The 23,140-nt window shown below is 51.1% G+C and overlaps 1 protein-coding gene and 1 pseudogene across 2 annotated transcripts; one reads left to right on the forward strand and one right to left on the reverse strand.

Annotated features, from left to right (window-relative positions):
- Positions 1-10,455: 10,455 nt before the first annotated feature.
- Positions 10,456-20,773, reverse strand: LOC140402406 (SERTA domain-containing protein 2-like). 2 transcript variants are annotated; one of them, XM_072490170.1, is made up of 3 exons: positions 20,602-20,773; positions 16,181-16,352; positions 10,456-12,294 (listed from the first exon to the last, which is right to left on the reverse strand). In XM_072490170.1, the coding sequence occupies exon 3, from the start codon at positions 12,286-12,288 to the stop codon at positions 11,455-11,457; it is 834 nt and encodes a 277-aa protein (XP_072346271.1). In that variant the 5' UTR covers positions 12,289-12,294; positions 16,181-16,352; positions 20,602-20,773; the 3' UTR covers positions 10,456-11,454. The 2 variants fall into 2 exon arrangements, with proteins under 2 accessions (XP_072346271.1, XP_072346270.1); XM_072490169.1 differs by lacking the exon at positions 16,181-16,352 and having other exon boundaries at positions 20,602-20,772.
- An 865-nt stretch (positions 20,774-21,638) lies between these two features.
- Positions 21,639-22,014, forward strand: LOC140402526 (thioredoxin pseudogene; annotated as a pseudogene).
- Positions 22,015-23,140: the final 1,126 nt, after the last annotated feature.

Below are 23,140 nucleotides of genomic sequence, written 5' to 3' on the forward strand. Positions count from 1 at the left end.
GCAAGCAGTAGGCATCCCTGTTCATCCAGGGTTTCCGGTTGGGAAACACGCGGATTTGTTTCTTTGGCACACGGTCTTCTACACACTTACTCATGAAGTCAGTTACTGTAGTAGCGTACTCGTTCAGGCTGGTCGCAGAGTTTTTAAATACTGACCAGTCCACTGACTCTAAGCAGTCCCGTAGATCATCCGACTCCTCAGACCAACAATGCACAACTTTCTTTGACGGATTCTCCCACTTCAGTTTTTGCTTATAAGCTGGGAGCAGCACAGCCTTGTGGTAGGGGCGACATTTTAGCGTCAGGTATTCTAGGTCCGGGGAGCAGAAACTCGCCAGTGTTGCTACATCTAGGCACCAGGAGGTGTTGATTAGGAGGCAGACCCCACCCCCCCTTGCCTTGCCTGAGGCCGCCGTACGGTGGATTGAGAAGCCCTCTGGTTGTAGGGCACAGTCCAGTGAAGCAGGAGTGAGCTATGTCTCCGTGAAACAGAGCACACAGCAGTCCCTCAGTTCTCTTTGAAAAGTGAGTCTGGCTTTAAGTTCGTCTAGCTTGTTTTCTGGAGATTGGACATTAGCTAGGCAGTAAGCGAGGGGCTTTGGGGCCGCGTTGTTTCACTCTCACCTGCAGACCTGCACGGTTTCCACGCTTCCTGGAGCGACTGCTTCTTTTCGAGCCTGGGAGACGGTGACAGTATGCAGTGTTAAGGGAATAGTTGTGTCCAATGAGGTTATTCACTCTGGTCGGTGTGTGGATGGAGGATTTGTTGCCTTGCTTGCGGTTCCTGCGTCGGTAGGTGGGTCTGCGCGGTCAAGCGTCCCGGGTCGCTGTCGGGCTGCGGTTTGTCTTTGCAGGTTGGTGGATGTCCAGACCATGCTCCGGCATGGATGGGGTGAAGGCTGGTAAGTGGATGACGTCTCTGGGATCGCAGTTGCGGATGAGGTGATGGCCAGTGATGTGTTATGTACTCTGGGATAACACAGGCTGCAACTGGATGCAGCTTTAACCAAAAGATACTCCAGACCTTGAAGTTAGTCCAATCTGATTTATTGAACCAGTAGCAGTTAGCACAGTTCTCTATGAGTTCGACTCTCTGCTAACCTAAGTGTGGTTACTCTGTCTGACTGAACCAGACTAGCTCTTAGCCACGTGATGGAGGTGTGATACTGTGCATACACCCTGACTCACTCTGTGGAAAGAGGCGGAGTGTGAGTGCCTCGTGCCTTTTATAGTGAGATACTACTCCTGAGTGTCCTGCCTGCTCATTGGTCATGTCCTGTTCTCTGTGTTCATTAGCTGCCTGTCTGTGTATCATTATCTGCATGTCTGCATATCATGACAGCCGGGTCCGTGTGTTGGGGTCCGCAGGGTCCTTTCCAGATCGCGGTCTTCCTTCAGAGGACGGAGGATCTCTAGACCTGCAAGTAAATTTAAAAGAGCAGTATTAATGATTATTAGGCTGTGGGAGTTGATTTTTAGGAGTGTGGGGCGACTATAGAGGGGGGGGGAGTGGAAGGAGTGCTTGGGGCCTGCAGGGGGTCACAGCTCTCCGGGTCAGTGGGGTTGGAAGCTGGGGTGGGGAAGGGCTGCAGCTGCTGCGATGCTGGTCTGGTCCTTGGAGAGCAGCAGAGTGGAGGTCTCGGCTTCTGTGGTGTTTTCCAGGTCTCTGGGAGCCGCTGTAGGGGAATTCCCAGGCCTGGGACTGCAGCGCCGGCAGCTGCTCACACGTAGTCGGCTGGTCCGGGCCGATTTCATGGATGGACGGATGGACGGACGGATGGACGGATACCTCAATTAAATGTTTATAAAAATAAAGAAAAGTAGTTTGTCTATGAGCCAAGTTCACAGCCTTCTGTAGTAAGGCCTTGGACTGGCAGGTGCTATATCTTGCCATTAACTAGATGGAATAGTTCATGTACGAATTGCTTGTCCAAGGCTTCTCCAGGCAGTTTTAGAGTTGAACATTTAGTATGCCGCTGCATACTGCTTTGAGCAAAGGAAGAGGAGGCTGTTTGGCCCATTAAACCTGCTCTGCCATTCGATTGGATCATGGCTAATCGACTTCCTCAACACCACTTTCACCACACTATCCCCTTGATGGAATCTATCTCCAGAAATCTCTCGATTTCTGTCTTGAACATGCTCAACGAGTGAGCTTCCACAGCTGTAGCCATCTGGGATGGCCACTTCCCGATGACAAAATGGACACTTTGCAAAGATTGCAGGGAAAATGGACAATACTGAGAAAACAAGCAGGTTCAGGGTTTGTCTGCATATTGGAGCCGCAGCTCCCAGACAAGACCAAAACTGTAGGCCCATTAGCATACTAATGGCCCATCTCCGGGAACAAAAGAGTAACATTTGAGTAACCGATACTAAGGCAGACACCCTGGCGCCAGAGGAGACCGAAACAAAGCAGGCCAACGGCCACGTAGGACACGCCCAGCCATCAGGGCACCCACCCCTTTATTGGATGAAATCGATAAGAATGATCGAGAAATGGCCCAATTGATTGGGGCCAAGTTCAAGGCCCGCCCAAAAGAGCGCAAAGCCCCTTTGGGTATAAGGAGCCCCCAAGAGAGAATCGTTCTCTTGGACCCGGCTCTCACCAAGGAGAGGCCTGTCAACCAGAAGCAAGTAGGTCCAAGGTCAATGCATGCTAAAAACAGACGACCTTAGCTGTTATCCCGTACCAGTTCCACCCCAGCAGCCTCACCGAACAACGGCCATTGTTCCTCTGACTGAGTGGGCAGCCGAAGCTAAGTATAGGCTTTAGCAGTAGTGATAGTTTAGTCTGTAGTATTTGTGCATGAGTATATTTAACTGTGTGTAAATAAATAAGCATTCGACTTTGAACTAACTAACTGGTGTATCGAGTCTTTGATCAGTATTCGGTTTGAACCTTGTGGCGATATCGAACGATACCTGGCGACTCAAGAGCAAACGTAATTAGAATTAAGGAAGGTGACCATAATGACCACCATATTCAGAGCCAACGAAAGAGGGCAACATTTAGCAACACAGCCCCTGGGACAAAGAATTTCAAAGATTCACCATCCTCTTGAGTGAAGAAATGCCTCCTCATTTCAGTCTTAAATTTCTACCCAAAAGATTTTGTCCCCTGGTCTCAGACGCACCAGCCAGAGAAAAACAGCCAGCCTGTCACACCTTTGAATCAGAATGTCAGTCTCTCTCTCTCCTATAGCATTTGATGTTTAGTTTCCTTTTTAATTGTCCTGAAATGTTTTGAGAAATTGAATCTCCAATTAAACAATTGGTTTTCCAGACAATCATAGAATTTTTCAATTTAAAAAAAATAAAATTAGTGTACCCAATTCATTTTTTTCCAATTAAGGGGCAATTTAGCGCGGCCAATCCACCTACCCTGCACATCTTTGGGCTGTGGGGGCAAAACCCACGCAAACACGGGGAGAATGTGCAAACTCCACACTGACAGTAACCCAGAGCCGGGATCGAACCTGGGACCTCGGCGCCATGAGGCAGCAGGGCTAACCACTTATCATAGAATTTACAGTGCAGGAGACCATTCAGCCCATCGAGTCTGCACCGGCCCTTGGAAAGAGCACCCCTCTTAAGCCCATGCCTCCACCCTATCCCCGTAACCCCACCCAAACTTTTTGGACACTAAGGGCAATTTATCATGGCCAATCCACCTAACCTGCTCATCTTTGGACTGAAAGGGGAAACCGGAGCACCCGGAGGAAACCCACGCAGACACGGGGAGAATGTGCAGACTCCGCACAGACAAGTGGCCCAAGCCGGGAATCGAACCTGGGACCCTGGAGCCGTGAAGCAACTGTGCTAGCCACTCTGCTACCGTGCCACCCACAATGACTGAACTTGATTGTTAGAAAGGTTATGTTTTGAATGGGAACCATGGGGGATGTTTCTCTATGTTAAGCCGATAGTGTCCACGGTCCTCTACCTTACTCTTCAAAGGTAAACATTACTTATGAATGTGTAACATACATACATGCAAGCTAGCTCTTGGGTAAATGGATGGCATGCTGGCAGCCACTCGCACACTAGGGCTTCTGTTAAATCAAGGCCAAGAGTTGGGCTGGTTGTGCTTCTTATCAACATAGCTGCATATTCACATGTTTTGTAATCGAGGGATGTCTCAAGAAAACGGCTCGGGACTGGTATAATTTTAAGGCCTGACTTTATTTTTCTATCTGCAGTAGTTCTGTGGACTCATTGTTACAAAGCAGCAACTTGGAACAGAGTAAAAGTCCCAAGGTGCTTCACCTGAGAACAATCGACACCGAGTCACAGAAGACATCAGGGCAGGTGGCCAAAGGTTTATTAGAACAGGCATGTTATAAACTTTTTAAAAGAGGGGAAGAGCTTCTGGTGACAGGGATGTGCTGAGTGGACGCACGGATGGCCGCTCTCGAAGTTCGGCAATTTTATCCGAAATTAGACCGCCAGATCCGGGGAAAAAGCACCCCCTCATCACCCTCTTCAACCCACTAACGAAGATACAAGCCAATGACCGAAATGCTGCACCGCAGCTACATCGGAGGTCACAGGAGCCGAGAGAAACCAACTGGCGAGGCAACGGACCCACGAGGCGAGAAAGCCCTGCCCACACCCGCAAGAGGGGCCAATGAGCGGTGCAAGGAATTCTCCCTCGCCAGATGATGCCCGGGGGAAATTCATCACCCGAGGTTTGAGAGATCCAGGCAGCGGTCAAGGTGGGGGTCATGGAAGCACTGGCCACCACGCGGGCGGCCCTCGACAAAACGGAGGCCCAGGAAAACACAAATCGGAGAACTAGAAAAGGCCTCCACGGACCAAAGCAACTGGATCGTCACCCTGCAGGCGGACATAGCAAGGTTAGTGGCGACCCAGGGGAGGAAGAGGAAGAGGGGAAAGGGAAAGGGAAAACTGAAATGAAATGAAAATGAAAATCGCTTATTGTCACAAGTGGGCTTCAAATTAAGTTACTGTGAAAAGCCCCTAGTCGCCACATTCCGGCGCCTGTTCGGGGAGGCTGGTAAGGGAATGGAACCGTGCTGCTGGCCTGCTTTCAAAGCCAGCGATTTAGCCCTGTGCTAAACAGCCCCAGACCGAACCCGGGAGGGGGCCATCACACCAGCGGGAAAGCTAGTGCCAGGAGGTACGAGAGGGGGAGTCGCGGCGTATCTCCCACAGGGAGAGAATGGCTGGCGAAGGGAGAGTAAACATTACAAGGGGACTGGGGGGGGGGGGGGGGTGGTGACACACCAGCAGCAGAGCAAAGGAACAAGGGGGGTTGGGGAAGGGCTTTAGGCTGGTTACAACAGGCCACACGTGGCGACAGGGAACAAGATGGCGCTGCAGACATCCACTTTCGAGAGTTCCCAAACGAAGGGAAACATCCATATGGCGTACACATAGTTGGTGGCCATGTCGGGTGGCCCCTGGACAAAGGGAAACCCCGGAGCGCAGGGGACCGGTCTCGTGGAGAGTATGGTGACCTCGGCCATTTTGGACGGTCCCCTAACAAAAGGAAACCCTGAATGCAGGGGCACATCCACACGTTAAATATGGTTGGTCCCACAGGAGGAGGAGGGGCGGGGGGGGGGGAAGAGAAGAGATTTAAAAACAAACCATCAGAATAGTCACCTGGAACGTCAGAGGACTTAACGGCCCAGTGAAAAGATCCAGTCTTCGCCCACCTGAAAAGTACGACATAATCTTCCTCCAAGAGACACAGAGAACAGGACCGACTGCGGGTAAGGGCTGGGTGGGGCAGACCTACCATTCATGTTATGGGACGGGAGCTAGGTGGAGGGTAGCCATACTGATAAATTTGAGGACAGCGTTTACTGTGACGAGGACGGTTACGGACCCAGGGGAATGGTACGTCATGGTCGGCGGTGTCCGGGCTAATGTGTACGCTCCCAAATGGGATGACACGGAGTTTATGAAGAAGACCATGGTGGAAATCCCCGACATATACTCACACCGGCTTGTCATGCCGGGGGAGGGGGTTGCTTTAACTGTGTGCAGGACCCGTGGACGGACAGGTCAAACCCCAAAACAGAGAAGATCTCAAACATGGCAAAAGGACTCGGCCCATTGATGGAGCAGATGGGGCCAGGGAAGAGAAGGTGGGGCGCAGACTCGACACAGTCACCCAAAGTGGAAATCGAACCCGGGTCCCTGGCGCAGTGAGGCAGCAGTGCTAACCACTGTGGCACCATGCCGCCCTCTCCTGGGAGTGCGAAGGGGGTGAATATAAATGCATCTCCGTTTTCACCCACCCGGAGATTCGTGGCTGAAGTGCACCTATTGTTGAATGCAAAAATAAGATGAAAGGTCTTAAGAAAATAAAACCCGCAGACACTCAGTTAATGTAATTTTAAAAATTTTATTTTAAGAAAATGTAAATACCTGCATTTTCATTGGACAGTAATTGCATAGACATTTGAGCAGCACCACAGTCTGCTTGGCACACGAAACCACAGCACACCTGCTGGCACCGACCAGGCCCTGAATTAGCAGCTCCAATAACAAAGGACCTCACACACCCAAAGTCAGTTCCTTTTACTGTCCTCACCCCAATTGCAGATACAGACATTCAACAGCAGCCTTTGGTTAACCAGTTTAATCAAGACAGGGGAATTAATAAACCTCCCCTGAGAGCGGCAGGAAACTTTGGAATTTGAGGCTTTTGGAGCAGAGATGTTAAGAGTTCTCATTCTAGAACGGTTCGGCAATCTTTATTGAAAAGTGCGTGTGTGGAGACATGAGGCGCACACAGGGATCAACGTCATGCACCAATCCCTCTCCAAACAGGCTGGAGTCATGCAGGAAGACTCTGAGCAACCGTACGTCATCATGTCAGTGCCTCTGATACAGGAGGACCAAATTAAAACCTCTCAAGTCCACCGCTTTTTCCCTGGAGGTCAGTGTTTAACAGCTGTGCTGGGTTCATGTGGAACTGTTAACAGGTAGGATGTGTAATTACACTCTAAAAGACTTACTGCATCAAAGTAAAACTTCCTGTGTCAAACATTTCCATAAATATATAACTATTAACATTAAATAAAATTCACAATTCTCTCTTAACGAGATAGTCTTATTTTCAATATATATATATTTTATATGTACACACGCATAACACGCACAAGACCTTTCTGAACCATCTGCTCTCTCAAATATAGAATTGACATAATCAGAACAGGTTTTTAAACTGTCACCATCCCACAGTAAGTTAGCCTTAAGAATTCTAAACCTTGTGACTTCAATGAAAGGATAATTCTTAAGTTCCCCCATTTGAATTCCAGAAAGTCTGGATTGAGTTGGGGGTTAGCTTTTCCCACCCGGAGAAAACAAGGAATGTGAAAACACGCAGCACGTCAGTCGGCTTGGGAAAAGAGATCGATTAATAAAGTCCGGCCCGAACGAGTGGCCTAGCCGTCTCTTTTAGCCGCTGATTGACCTACTGAGTGCTTCCACAGCCAGACTTAAAACCACAATCTCGGGCTTCTGCCGCTGAGTGAGTGGCCAGACTGGTACAGCACATCCTCCTTCTCCAGTCCCCAGAGCAACTGATCAGAATTGCACCTTTCCAAGACACTGGGGACTGCAGCTGCCTTGGCACGGGATAATGAAGGGCAGCATGGCGGATCAGAATTTGTGCAACCTGGATTGGACAACAGGGGAAAAAAAGGAAGCATGCTCACTAGGCTGACACACTCAGTACTGCCAAACCCCCAATCATTAATGATAGTCCTAAGGTTACCCATTAACAGCACCCCTTTCAACACCACACTCCCACAATTACTGGACGAATTCCCACTTCAAGATGAGACTCTTTTTTTAAAAACGCAGCTATGCAAGCCAGTCCCCTACCTCTTACTGGACAACCCTGCAGTAAACTTTGCAAAGCACCAAGAAAATAAAAGGTGAAAACTTTTAAACATTTTTGTTTCTTAAATAGTCAAACCGAAGCCCGGTTTGGGGGTGGGTGAAAGTAAATACCCATCCCAAACAACTCTTGCCCATGATTAAACATCCTCCAAGCAAAGTTTTGTTTAAAAAATCCTTTCAGTGCCAAGAAACGTAAAACTTGCATAGAACAAACTGAGCTTAACAGACAGGCATAAAGTGTGCAGTCCCTCCCACACGTGGGAAGCAGACGTCAGTCTTGCAGGGAGGCTAAACTGGACACCCAAGTTTTTAGGTGTCATGAGCTCTCAAAAATTTGAACCCTGAAATATAAGTTGCGTCATGAGCGGCCAATTAAAAAGGAAACTAAACATCAAATGCTGTAGGAGACCAAACTTCTGATTTAGTAAGGACCTCAACATTGCAGGTTACAAATTCAGAATTGCCAACATTGTAAACTTAATTTGCCTAAAATTATTCTGTTAACAGTCGGAGGGAGCATCGTGTGTACAAACGAGCCTTGCGCCAAAGATGAAAGAAAAACATTCACAGGCGAGTGGAGTAGAAAAAAATAAAAGTTCTACAATCAAAGCACGGCTTAAAATAGGATTCAAGAGTCAGGCCACAAGACTTCACCCAAATGCACACTGTGCAGAACCGTGAGCAGGGAGTGAGAAGACTGGTGGTGTGGAGGGGGGAGGAAGAGTCATTGGAAATCACGTTATCTGCTCAGTATCATCGGATAACAGGTGCAAAACCAATACATTATAAAGTGACAGAATAAATAAAAGTGAAAAGCAGGCTAGTTTCTCCATTGTTCCGCCCTCCCAAAAATGATCGACATTGTACTGCCCAATGTGCGGAAGGTAAAACTCAGCAGGGCGGGTAAACAAGACAGCGCAGCTGCAAGAACGATTCAGTGAACCCTTCCAACATGATAAAGCCATGAACTAGAATCTCTCATTCAGTTCAGCAACCCACATGGTTGTGGGCCACACCCTCACTGTTGGTCACCAGTGATGCTAGAGGCACCTTTCCTCATACCTAGCGTTAACGCACTCGCGTGGCTTCATGATTGCTGCCATGTAAAACTGACTTTATAGAAGATGGAAAATTTCATTTTTTCTCTCTAAATTTTAGAGTGGCCAATTCATTTTTTCCAATTAAGGGGCAATTTATCGAGGCCAATCCACCTACCCTGCACATCTTTGGGTTGTGGGGGCGAAACCCACGCAAACATGGGGAGAATGTGCAAACTAATGAGCAGCACGGTAGCACAAGTGATTAGCACTGTTGCTTCACAGCGCCAGGGTCCCAGGTTCGATTCCCCGCTGGGTCACTGTCTGTGCAGAGTCTGCACGTTCTCCCCGTGTCTGCGTGGGTTTCCTCTGGGTGCTCCGGTTTCCTCCCACAGTCCAAAGACGTGCAGGTCAGGTGGATTGGCCATGCTAAATTGCCCTTAGTGACCAAAAAGGTGAGGAGGGGTTATTGGGTTACGGGGATAGGGTGGAAGTGAGGGCTTAAGTGGTTCGGTGATACTCGATGGGCCGAATGGCCTCCTTCCGCACTGTATGTTCCATGTTCCACACGGACAGTGACCCAGAGCCGGGATCGAACCTGGGACCTCGACGCCGTGAGACAACAGGGCTAACCCACTGCGCCACCGTGCTGCCATAGAAGATGGAAAATGACCCTCACTGGACCCCCCCCCCACCATTTAATTTCAAACCAAGTCCTTTAGGGTAGGAAACAAGGTGAGTCACCACGTGTGGGAGTATTAGGTGAACAACAATCTCATTTTTAAAATCGGTGCCTCGTGAATCAGATAATTCTAGGACTGGCTCAAAAACACGAGCCTCTTCTCATTCAATTATTTCATTGGTACCCTACGCAGCCAACGCGTCCCCCCTCCCCTCAGAATAAACAATACAAGTTAAGTGGCTTATATACAGTACAAAAATTAAAGGTCATTGTAAAACTCTGCTCCATGCAATGTGCCGTCATGAAACAAAGATTAAAAATATTGAACTGTGCCTATAGTGCGGTATTAACACCGATCAGTTAATATGGCTATTTAACCTATCTTCACTTATAAAACTGAAAAGGGACCTCAACCTTACACAGCAGTATCCATGTTCTTCGTATCTACTTAAATAACAATACTGAATGGTACAGCACCCCCTGCAGTGAAAAGCAAGTGTCAAAACCTGGGGAATTGAAAGATCTTCCACCTTATCAAATTCAGATCTTACACCTTATGTTCTGCAGGTAGAAGTATATCAACATTCTGGGGCAAAGGAAAACACCAATAGCGACAAAGGATCAGTGTAGTCATTTCAGCACCACTACACTGTACCCATTGGAACTGGCCAGTTAGCTAGATAAAGGCTTTTTAAGTTTGTCAAATACCACGCGTCTTCAAACAGTCCACCTTCAGCCATTATCCTCCTCGCCAGCAGTGGTCAGCAAATTTGAGTTCAGAAAAGGCAATGTAGGCAGCTGACTCCATTTGGAAAGGAACCCCCGGGAGGCTGACTTGTGTGTGTGGGGGTGGGGGGGGGGGGGGGGGGGATTGATTGATTGGCAGCCAGACCAGATTCCAACTGCATGGAAGAGCATTAAGGCATAGGACTGCTTACACCACAGCAGCAGGATGACTGTGGGGCCGGGATTCAATGCAATAAGCTTGCTTTGCCCCTTAAGCAGATATAAAGTCCACAGTGCAAGTTTGGAGCACGAGTGGGGAAAGAGGTTAAGCAGGAAACTGGTCTCAAAAGCTGGACAAGAAATGTGGCAAGTCTTGCATCAGCAGCATAGCAAGAGAGCCGGAGCCTGCCCCCTCCCCCCCCCGGTTACTCATCTCAAAAGCTGCAGAGTTTAAACACTACCGGTTGCACATTCACCTGGCAGACATTAATATAAAGCATTTTGTTTGCAACCACATCTACTTCTGGTAAGGGTACGGCCTTCCTCAGCCACCTCCTCTGTAGCTGGCGAGGCGAATTGCAACGGAGGCCGTGGTTTCACTCCAGAGGCAGCTTTATTCCAGTTCCCCCGCATCCAACATCACGTTTCGTCGCTTCACATTTTAAAGCAAAAAGGACAACTCTTTCCTTGTATGATCTTGATTTTCAAAAAAGAAAACTTGAAATCGTGGACAAGTAAAAGCAAAAGTCTCGGAAAACACACACACACACCTACACACTTGCAGCGCAAACGATTAATGAAAAAAATGTTCAACCTTACTTCGAGGATACAATATGGAGTAACTTTGATCTGTCTCTCATGGGGCCCAATGAAGCTGCTATGGGGCATATTCATTCAATGATGTTGGTAGGGCCCAAACCAATTGATAAAAATTACACCTATTTACAGCCCCTAACTCCCCAAATTGTACACACTGATCTGAAATGTTGCCCCATGTTGATTTGGAGCCCTGAGTAGAAAATGAGCAACGGGGCTGTGCCCACATTGCACCCCTCTGATAGTGAGGGGGGAGGGTGTCTTTGGCTTGTGGAGGTCAGTCAGTAGCCTGTCACAGTGAGGTAGCTCCTCAGGAGCTGACCAGGATCTCCATGATGTGATCCAGGTCATTCAGGTCAGTCCTTAAGCTTGGATTGGCTCCCAGCGAAGAAGAGGAATTGCATGAGGAGAAGGTCTTGGCCAGGTCATCGGCCACAGCAGGGGGTGCGACCCGGCCGCTGGGAGCCGGCCCCACCACAGCTGTGTCGCAGTCACACACGGAGGTGTCAATGTCAAGGAAGAGGTCATCCAAGGTCACACCCACGAGGTAACTGGAGCTCGTGATCTCAAAGCTACCAAACACGGACTCGGAAGATCTAGGAGGCTCGAGGGGGTGGATTTCCTCTTTGTCTTCGCCTTCTGCCGTTGTGTCCATCGCCTCTGCCAGGTCCAGATGTTCCTGGGGGGGTGACTGTGGAGGGCTCCCGTCCATAACGATGTCAAGGTCCCGGAGGATGGAGTTAATGGCAGAGGAGAGGCAGAAGTCCTCATCGGAGGCGGTAGACATGTAGTCCTCGAGGCCATCGCCAAATCCAGCCGGGTGGCTCTCGGTGGTCAGCCTTGAGGGTGGGGGCTCCCGCTGGCTGCCCAATTCCACGCACCCGGCATCCAAGGCCAAGGCGGATGCCAGCTGGTTGCTCTCCAGCCGAATCTCCTCCTGGATCTGCCGCAGGGTGTTGGCAATCAGCACGGTGCGACGAAGGCTCAGATCCGGCAGTGCCGGCCCATTCTGCATCTTATTCAGTGAGGTGTTGAGCACCAGCTGCCGCTTGAGGCTATAGGACTGGGGACAGTCGGCGAGGTTCTGACAGGAATCCGGACCCCCATCAGCATGGCGTTTCCGCTTCACACCTTTCCCAAACATTTAGACCTGCCAAGATAAAGGAGAGCTATTAACACGGGGTGCAAGACATTTGGTACAAAAGGAGGTGGCTACAGGCACAGCTCCCAATCTGCACCAATACTACTAGCCTACCTAGAATGGGCAACAGAAGAGTTGTTAGTTTAATTACATAGAAGCTGCATGCGGTATACACCTAATTTATACTCTAACCAGGCCTCTTGACCACCCTTCTTCACCCATCAGCACCCCTTCTTGGTCTGGGCGGCATTAATCCGCCTTGGTTCCTGCTGCTGATTGATCTCCAAAAGCCCAGAATTACACAGAGGAGGGGAACCTTCCAGCCGATCATGACAGAGTCAGTTCTTTGAAAGAGCTATCCAATCTCAATCTACCACGCTATCCCCATAGCTCTGCAACTCTTTCCCTTTTCAGCATGTATTAAATTCTGTTTTGAAAATAACTACGGAATTACCCTTCACACTTGCTGTAAATCGGCATTTTTCTCTCTCTACCCCTTCACTTCCTTTGCCAAGTGGCCCCGGCTGAAAAATTCTGACGTGATCAGGCAAGGACACTGTCAAAATAAAGGCAAATTACTGCGGACGCTGGACTCTGAAACCAAAAGAGAAAAAGCTGGAAAATCTCAGCAGGTCTGGCAGCATCTGCAAGGAGAGAAAAGAGTCCAGTGAGTGCGACCCTTGGTCAAAGCTCAGTTGCAAGTCCAGGCAAGGTAAGAAAGCCAGTCAAAACTTGTAGGCTCATGTGAGGAGTTGGAGGAGGCAATGGATCTTTGAGCGACTGAGGATGCAAAAGGAAATTGAGAAAGAGACACGCGAGAGCACTGCTGGAAGAGGAAATAGAAGTTTTGCCAATGTTCTGGCCACCATCGCCAAAAGTAACTAACTTGTTCATTCAAAAAATGCTGAGGGAGAAGAGGGTTGGACATTTAATTCAAAGTATTCCCCCTATTTTCATGTACGCGGATGGCATTTTCTAACTGGCCCATTTCGACTCTTTACTGACATTCTCCCTTTCCTTACACAAAAGCTCATTCGTCTAAACATCACAGCATTTTCACTTTTTATTACAGATGTCTCGCATCCGCAAGTATTTTGCTTATAGTCCATTCAGTGCAGCTTCTGGTCACAATAGCTAGTCCAAAAATAGAACGCGAGGCACTTTTCAGTCACCCTAAAGCCGTGACGAGGTTAGACCTCTCTTTACGCAGCAAGGAACTGAAACACAGCAGTGGCTGTGAAGAGGAGCCCTGGAGTCTGAACACTCTGTCCCCTCCCCTCCTATCAACAGCTATTACCAAAGGCGCAAAGGTCATGTTAAATACACCCGATAACAAATGCAATGTTGATCTTGTAACAACACAAAGCTCAAAATGAGGAATCAGCACAGCCTGTGAGAGCCTTCTGAATCCCCGTTATGGGGACGAGGGTAGGACATTTATCAGAGATCATAGAATTTACAGTGCAGAAGGAGGCCATTCAGTCCATCGAGTCTGCACCAGCCCTCAGAAAGAGCACCCTATCTAAACCCACACCTCCACCCTATCCCCGTAACCCCAACTAACCCAACCATATTGGACACTAAGGTCAATTTACCATGGCCAATCCACCCAACCTGCACATCTTTGGACTGTGGGAGGAAACCCACGCAGACACGGGGGGGAACGTGCAGACTCCGCACAGACAGTGACAAAAGCTGGAATCGAACCTGGGAAGCTGGAGCTGTGAGGCAACTGTGCTAACCACTATGCTACCATGCTGCCCCTCAGATTTAACTCAAAGCACTCGCCCTATTTTCCATGTCCACCAATATCATTTGCAGAACGGGCCCGTTTTGATTCTTTACTGACATTCTCCCTTTCGTCACACAAAGGTCCACATTATTCTGTACAAAGCAGTGAATGACAACTGCAATGGCTACACATCTAAGCTCTAATGTGTGTGTGTGGAGGGGGGGGGGAACCATATTGGAGAAATCCAGAATTTTGTTTCCCTGGGGTGAAGCGCATCGTCCCATTTAGACAGGAACTGCCGGAGCACAGTTTGCAAAAGTGCCGGGGTTTAACCCGCTAAAACCACACAGCTTCAGCACTGGTGAGCAGTAGCTACTGATCCAACACAGAAGTGGCATTAACGATCAGATTGTGCCTATTATATAAGGAGCCGAGGGCCAGTGTCCGCACAAATAACATCAGCTCAGAATACTTTCCTCTCCACCGTGGGATGAGGCAGGGATGTCCCATGCACCCCCTGCTGTTTGCACTCGCAATTGAACTGTTGGCCATCGCGTTAAGAAGTTCGGGGGTATGGAAAGGGATAGTGCGGGGCGGGGGATAGAGCATAGGGTGTCCTTATATGCCGATGACTTGTTATTATATGTATCTGAATCGAGTGTGTCAATAGGGGGAATACTGGAGCTGCTTCTACAGAGAGGAAGGCAGGCAGAGGGGTTGGGTCTTCCGAACCTGATGTATTATTACTGGGCAGCGAATGTGGAGAAGGTACGGAGCTGGGTCAGAGGGGTTGACTCCCAATCAGTCAGAATGGAGGAGAGTTTGGGTAGGGGGTCAGGATTGAAGCCGCTAGCGACAGCGCCGCTCCCGACAGCCCCGGGGAGATACTCAGGGAGTCCGGTAGTAATAGCTTTGTTGAGAATTTGGAGGCAGTTTCGAAGCACTTTGGGTTGGGGGCAGGTTCAAGGGAAATGCCGATTTGTGGGAACCATAGATTGGAGCCAGGGAAGTGGGGTGTAAATTCTCAGAGAAAGGAATTAAGACACTAAAAGATTTGTTTCTTGGGCGTCGTTTTGCGGGTTGAAGGAGCTGGGAGCAAAGTATGGGCTGAGCAGGGGGGGAAATAGTTAGATACATGCAGGTTCGAGATTTTCCAGAAAGGAGATACAGAGCTCCCCAGTAGTGCCGGCTTCCACATTGCTGGAGAAGGTGCTGACGACAGGCAGACTAGAGAAGGGGGTAGTATGGGCGGTTTACGGGTCTATTTTGGAGGGGGAGAAGGCGCCGCTAGAACGGGTCAAGCCAAAGTGGGAGGAAGAGTTGGGAGAACGTATGGAGGCGGGGTTCTGGTGTGAGGTGCTCCGAAGGGTGAACGCCTCCACCTCGCGTGCGAGGTTGGAGCTGATACAGCTGAAGGTGGTTTATAGAGCACACCTCACAAGAGCGAGGATGAGCTGGCTCTTTGAGGGGGTAGAAGATGTGTGTGAACGTCACGGGGGGCCCCGCAAACCACGTTCATATGTTTTGGTCCTGTCCAAAGCTGGAGGATTACTGGAAGGAGGCGTTTAGGGTGATCTCTAAAGTGATGCACATGGAACTGGACCCGGGCCCTCGGGAAGTCATATTCGGGGTATTGGACCAGCCGGGGTTGGAAACGGGTGCGGAGGCAGATGTTGTAATCTTCGCCTCGCTGATCGCCTGAAGGCGGATCCGGTTAGGGAATCAACCTCTCCACCCTGTGCCTTGGAGTGGCGGGGGGACCTGCTGGAATTCTGAACGCTTGAAAAGGTCAAATTTGAACGGAGGAGAAGGATAGAGGGGTCCTACAATTCATGGACGTTATTCATTATGCACTTTCGAGAAATGGATCACATCGAACATTAGGTGGGGAGGGGCTGGGAGAGTTGGGAGGGTGGGGGCGGACTGTATGTGTTAATGGTGACTATGGGCGAGTCCTGATTCCTTTTTGTCATTTGTTTATGTTAACATGCGGTGGGAGGATGGGATCGCTGTTATTGATATAGGGATTGACATTCCATTCATTACTGATTATTGTTGGGTGTAAATTTGGGAGAAAATGTGAAAAAGGAGAATAAAAATATTTTTACAAAAGTTTGTGCAGTCCAGAGGAATTACCCAGCTCCCAGCGACTGCTTTACTCACCACGATTCATCAGTGAGCCAGGTCACCATTGGTGGCCCAGAGCACTCCAGAACAGACTCAGTCATCAGTCGCTGAATCTGCCATTAATGGGTTGACTGTTCCAGCAACCCGAGGAACAGGGCTGGAGTTCAATTCCCATCGTGGCCGTTTGAATTCAGCTTGGGAAAAAAATCTGGAAATGCAAAACTGGTGTCAGTAAAAGGATCTCCTGAAATTTCTGTCGGATTGTTACGACACCCTGGGCCAGTGCACGGCCAAATCCAGCCCCACATGCCCCAGAGTCCCAACACAAGTGAACTAACTAATTATTTTTAAAAGCCGTTTAAAAGCCGATGGCGGTCACCAGGGTTGTAAATGTAAACATGATTACTGTTTATTTGTAATAAGAACTATTATGAAATATGCAGTAAATGCAACCGGTTAACTGTTTAACTCCCGCCTCCACTTTAACTGCACTCACCCTCTACCCACACACAGACAAGCACACGGGGTGGGATGAGGAATAACAAGGATGAAAGTCTTTGCTTCAGATGATGTTTTTTTTTTTTTAAAAGCAGCTTTGCTTCAATTCCAGCCGTCAGTTCAAGGCTTTTACTGTGGATTCATTCAGGAACCTGGTTTCAAGGATACAGTACTCACAACTTTTAGCAGCTTTCTGGAGAGTTATATTGCGGGCTGGTTTAGTTGGCTGGACAGTGGTGCAGAGCAAGTCCAGCAGCACGGGTTCAATTCCCCTGCCGTCTCAACCTTGCCCATCGCCTGAGGTGTGGTGATCCTCAGGTTAAATCACTACCAGCTCTCCCCCTCAAAGGGGTCATCTAGGACAATGGCAACTTTACACTTACTGCTCTCACAGCAGCTCTCTGGAGAGAGTTATATTGAATGAAATGAAAATCGCTTATTGTCCCAAGTAGGCTTCAATGAAGTTACTGTGAAAAGCCCCTAGTCGCCACATTCCGGCGCCTGTTCGGGGAGGCTGGTACGGGAATTGAACCGTGCTGCTGACCTGCCTTGGTAACTTTAAAAGCCAGCTATTTAGCCCAGTGTGCTAAACCAGCCCCTGTTCACAGCACTTCCGGGAGGGGCACCTTATTTCACAGCAAACTTTGCTTTTGGTTTGTGATTAGTCTTCAGGCTTCTGTAGTTCCAGGAGAGAGCAGCCAGAGGCTTTCTGAAGAGGGAATCAGTCCTTACAGTGGCCTTCTGGAGAGAGCTTATCTGGACCTTTCTGGAGAGAGTTTAGTTTGATCTCTTTAGGGCAGCATGGTAGCACAAGTGGATAGCACTGTGGCTTCACAGCGCTAGGGTCCCAGGTTCGATTCCCCGCTGGGTCACTGTCTGTGCGGAGTCTGCACGTTCTCCCCGCGTCTGCGTGGATTTCCTCCGGGTGCTCTGGTTTCCTCCCACAGTCCAAAGATGTGCAGGTTAGGTGGATTGGCCATGATAAATTGCCCTTAGTGACCAAAAAGGGTAGGAGGGGTTATTGGGTTACGGGGATAGGGTGGAAGTGAGGGCTTAAGTGGGTCGGTGCAGACTCGATGGGCCGAATGGCCTCCTTCTGCACTGTATGTTCTATGGTGGTGTTCTTTCGGGGCTGGTTTAGCACACTGGGCTAAATCGCTGGCTTTTAAGGCAGGCCAGCAGCACGGTTCAATTCCCGTACCAGCCTCCCCGAACAGGCGCTGGAATGTGGCGACTCGGGGCTTGTCACAGTAACTTCATTGAAGCCTACTTGTGACAATAAGCGATATTCATTTTTTTCCCCATTTCATCGGGCAGCCAGAATCAAAGCTGAAACCAAACTCAAAACTTGAACTCTGAAAAACATTCCAGAGGGCTCAGATCCAATCACCAACTGTTACCGGGTGGCTGAGCACAGCCTTTAGACCCAATTCAATCAAACCGAGTCCCAACCATGTCTCTGATGCTGGCCAGTCTACAGCCTCTAGATTAAACCAGCACAGCCTTCCGTAATCTTCCTGCTTGAATTAAAGATACAGGCTTCTTGCCCAATAAATAAAGGAATAAACAGGGAGGAAACAAGAAGGACCCTTGTAGGATCATTTAGATCTGAAACATTAACTCTTACGCTCCACCTATGTTGCCATGCCTAGTTTATCCAGCATTCCGGTTTTTAATTCAGATTTCCAGAATCGCTGAATTTTGCTATTATTTTCCTGCAGTTTCTGGATTGTGTCAACATCCCAAATGGCCCATTCATCCCTTAAGGAAAGAAACCAGCCATCTTCATCCGATCTACCCTTTATGTGAATTGAGAACATAATAAACTAGAGGGATAGAGATGCGACCCTTGGAGCCTGCTCCGCCATTCAAAGCGATCATACCCAAACCCTCTCCCTTCTTGCTCACTCCCATGTCTATTGATTCCCTCGTGTCCATCTCAGCCTTATATGATGAAGCATCCACAACCCTCTGGGGAAGAAAATTCCCAGGATTTATGAGCGTGAGGAATTGCTCATCTCACTCCTCAAAGTTCAGCACATTTACCCGGAGACTACCCAAGAGTTCCAGATTCCCTATCCAGGGTCTCTCAGTGCCTGCCCCGTCGAGGCACTTCCGAATCATTTCCAATGAGATCACCTCTCATTCTTCTAAATTGCAGAGGCCACAGGCCCACTTGACTCAGCCTCTCATCACAGGATAACCTTGTCATCCCAGGAACCACTCTAGTGACCCTTCATTGTACAACCTCAAAGGCAAGTAGCTCATTCCTTCGATATGGAGATCACAACTGCCACAGTGTGTGACTTTAGGCACACACAAATGTTGATACAACTCCCCTTTGATCTATCTGCAGAGGCAAATGTGAACAATGTTAACACTCCCTCACTACAGCACTGAGGACTAATCCCATCAATGTTAACCCCTCAATGCAAACATAACACCCAAAACTTCCCCTTCAAATGAAGATTCCCGAAAACCTCTCAGGAGATGGAGGGGTTACCAGGTTATAGGAGGCAATCCTTCTCATGCAATTTAATTTGCAGTAAAATTACAATCCTCCCCAGCTCTATCTGGACCAGAAGAACCACATCTTATCCTGAACCTGCATACATTCTGACAGCCCTACCCCACACACCCCAGTCTGAAACACCCTGAGGGGCTCTCGCTTCTGGTCAGAAGCACCCGGGCGGAGGCCATTGAGTTGGGTGATCAGCCATGATCGTGATGAATGGCAGAGCAGGCTTGAAGGGCCAAAAGGCCTCCTCCTGCTCTTATGTATCTATCTACCCCACCTCATCCTGTATACCCTTTCCCCCACAACCAGTCTGTCATGCCCCTCCGCCAGATCCAGACTGTCATGCCCCTCCGCCAGACCCAGTCTCTCATGCCCCTCTGCCAGACCCAGACTGTCATGCCCCTCCGCCAGACCCAGTCTGTCATGCCCCTCCGCCAGACCCAGTCTGTCATGCCCCACCGCCAGACCCAGACCGTCATGCCCCTCCGCCAGACCCAGTCTTGTCATGCCCCTCCGCCAGACCCAGTCTTGTCATGCCCCTCCGCCAGACCCAGTCTTGTCATGCCCCTCCGCCAGACCGTCTTGTCATGCCCCTCCGCCAGACCGTCTTGTCATGCCCCTCCGCCAGACCCAGTCTTGTCATGCCCCTCCGCCAGACCGTCTTGTCATGCCCCTCCGCCAGACCGTCTTGTCATGCCCCTCCGCCAGACCCAGTCTTGTCATGCCCCTCCGCCAGACCCAGTCTTGTCATGCCCCTCCGCCAGACCGTCTTGTCATGCCCCTCCGCCAGACCCAGTCTTGTCATGCCCCTCCACCAGACCCGGTCTGTCATGCCCCTCCGCCAGACCCGGTCTGTCATGCCCCTCCGTCAGACCCAGTCTGTCATGCCCCTCCGCCAGACCCAGTCTTGTCATGCCCCTCCGCCAGACCCAGTCTTGTCATGCCCCTCCGCCAGACCGTCTTGTCATGCCCCTCCGCCAGACCCGGTCTGTCATGCCCCTCCACCAGACCCAGACCGTCATGCCCCTCCGCCAGACCCAGTCTTGTCATGCCCCTCCGCCAGACCCAGTCTGTCATGCCCCTCCCCTTCCCCCATGCTCCACCCATCTCTTGCCTGCCAGGCTCTTCCGCGCATGCGCGCTCCGAATCCCGGGGGGGGGGGCGGGAGTGCTCCAAAAGAATGAACTACAACCCCCAGACTACAGAGCGGCGCGGCGCACATGCGCAGTTGGAACCGCGAATTGCCGATGTTATAACCCCCCCCCCGGGGGTAAAAGCGGGGCTGAAGTGAGGGTCTCCTCCCTCTGGGAATTATCCCGCTCCGGGGATACCGGCCGCGCTCCAGCTGCCGGGTGAAAATCGGGCGTCCGTTTGAACGGTGCCACAAAAACCGGACTGCGAATTTATTCAGTAAAAGTCTGTCCGGGAGAGCGGGCGCTACCTGCTGAGTTACTTGGAGGCGATTTTTATTTAATGCTCCCCGAACATCACCGGCTCCGCCGCCTTTCCCTCCTCACCGACCCGCGGCCGCCATGACCCGTCCGCTGCCCGCTGACTTCTTCATGTTGTTTTCCTCCTCCTCTTCCCCCCTCCCCCCTGCGGGCCGCCGAGCTCCGGCGATCCAGACCGGCCCACTAGAAGCACCCGCCCCCTTCTCCAATCGCTGCGCTCCGTTTGGTGGCGAGCCGGCGAACCCTGGTCCAATCAGACCGGGCGGCCCTGCCATCCCGCCACCGAATGGCGGGCCCGCCCGCCCGTCATCGGAAAGGAGGCGGGGCGTGCTGATGGACAGCCGGAGCGGGCCAATCGGCGCGGGAGGAGCGGCGATGAAACCCCACCCCTTCCCCGATGAAAAAACATGGGTTTGAAATCCCAACAAATCAGACTTGAGGCGGCCTGTGTGTGTTTGTTAACTGTTGAATTAACAGACGGGGGGGGGGGTCGGTACGGCCAAACCGTCGGGAGTCCCGAAGCCATTATTTTATTTTTAACCCCTCCACCCCCCCTGTCCGTCGCTAGGCTACCGCCAAGGCCGACGGTGATTGGCGTGGAGGGGGCGGTGCCGTGAGTGGACCGGCCAATGGCGGTGTGGGTCTCTCTGCCATGCGCGGGACGTCACTGAGGGGGGGTGGGGAAGTGGGCGGGGCCAGCCTCAGTAGGCGAGGCCCTGGGTGGGTCGGCCAATGGCAGTGTGGTCATCTGTGCCATGCGCGGGACGTCACAGAGAGCGGCGAGGTGAGGGGCGGGGCCGGCCTTAGTAGGCGGGGCCCTGGGTGGGTCGGCCAATGGCAGCGTGGTCATCTGTGCCATGCGCGGGACGTCACAGAGAGCGGAGAGGTGAGGGGCGGGGACGGCCTGAGTAGGCGGGGCCCTGGGGGAAGCCGGCCAATGGCGGCGTCGGCCTCTGTGCCATGCACGAAACGTCACAGAGGGAGGAGGGGTGAGGGCCGGGGGCGGGGCCGGCCACAGTAGGCGGGGCAATGGGTGTGATCGGCAACATTAAGAACTGTGCGGAGCTGGACACGGCGCTGGAGGTCGGCGAGCAGCAGCTGGTGGTGCTGCTCTTCTCCGCCAACTGGTGCGAGTTCTGCCAGATGATCCAGCTCAATTTTGACCAGTTCGCCGAGGGCTACCCGGACGTGGCCTTCCACGAGGTGGACATCGCCGTGGCCAGGGACGTGGTGCAGCGCTGCCGCGTCGAGTGGTTCCCCACCTTCCAGTTCTACAAGAGCGGCGTCAAGATATTCCAGTTCAAAGGGCCCAACCGCTGCCTCCTGGAGCGGATGATCCAGAAGCTGCAGGGGGCCGGCTCGCAGTGCCCGCCGAAATTAAACCCCGGCAAGACCTAGACGGCTCCTGGCTCCAGCTTTGCTTTTTTTAAGATACATTTTACCCACAATTAAGGGGCACTTTACTGTGTTCAATCCACCTGCCCCGCACATCTTTGGGCTGTGGGGGTGAAACCCACGCAGACACGGGGAGAATGTGCAAACTCCACACGGACAGTGACCCAGGGCCGGGATCGAACCTGGGACCTCGGCAGTGCTGACCACTGTGACAACATACTGTCCCGCTCCTGCTTTGTTGTCCACTGTCGGTGTCCTCCCTCTGCCGTGATCCCAATATCGCGGGATTGAAGGGCGAGCCCAATCCCCCGGGATTGAAGGGCGATCCGAATTCCCCTGGGGTTGAAGGGCAATCCCAATCCCCCGGGGTTGAAGGGCGATTACAATCCACAGGGATTGAAGGGCGATTAGAATCCACAGGGATTGAAGGCCGATTACAATCCCCCAGGGTTGAAGGGTGATCCTAATCCACATGGGTTGAAGGACTATCCCAATCCCCCGGGATTGAAGGACTATCCCAATCCCCCGGGATTGAAGGGCGATCCCAATCCCATGGGATTGAAGGGCGATCCCAATCCCATGGGATTGAAGGGCGATCCCAATCCCCCAGGATTGAAGGGCGATCCCAATCCCCCGGGGTTGAAGGACGATCCCATTCCTCCGGGGTTGAAGGGCGATTACAATCCACAGGGGTTGAAGGGCGATTACAATCCACAGGGGTTGAAGGGCAATTACAATTCACAGGGGCTGTAGGGCGATTACAATCCACAGGGGTTGAAGGGCGATTACAATCCACAGGGGTTGAAGGGTGATCCCAATCCCCCGGGGTTGAAGGGTGATCCCAATCCCCCGGGGTTGAAGGGCGATTACAATCCACAGGGGTTGAAGGGCAATTACAATTCACAGGGGCTGTAGGGCGATTACAATCCACAGGGGTTGAAGGGCGATTACAATCCACAGGGGTTGAAGGGTGATCCCAATCCCCCGGGGTTGAAGGGCGATCCCAATCCCCCGGGGTTGAAGGGCGATCCCAATCCCCCGGGGTTGAAGGGCGATCCCAATCCCCCGGGGTTGAAGGGCGATCCCAATCCCCCGGGGTTGAAGGGGAATTACAATCCACGGGCTGAAGGACGA

This window comes from Scyliorhinus torazame, chromosome 25 (assembly GCF_047496885.1).
Source record: "Scyliorhinus torazame isolate Kashiwa2021f chromosome 25, sScyTor2.1, whole genome shotgun sequence".
Taxonomy (NCBI): Eukaryota; Metazoa; Chordata; class Chondrichthyes; order Carcharhiniformes; family Scyliorhinidae; genus Scyliorhinus; species Scyliorhinus torazame.

Excerpts from the sequence above, each read along its gene's own strand:
- LOC140402406 (XM_072490170.1), bottom strand. The coding sequence starts at position 12,288 with ATGTTTGGGAAAGGTGTGAAGCGGAAACGCCATGCTGATGGGGGTCCG.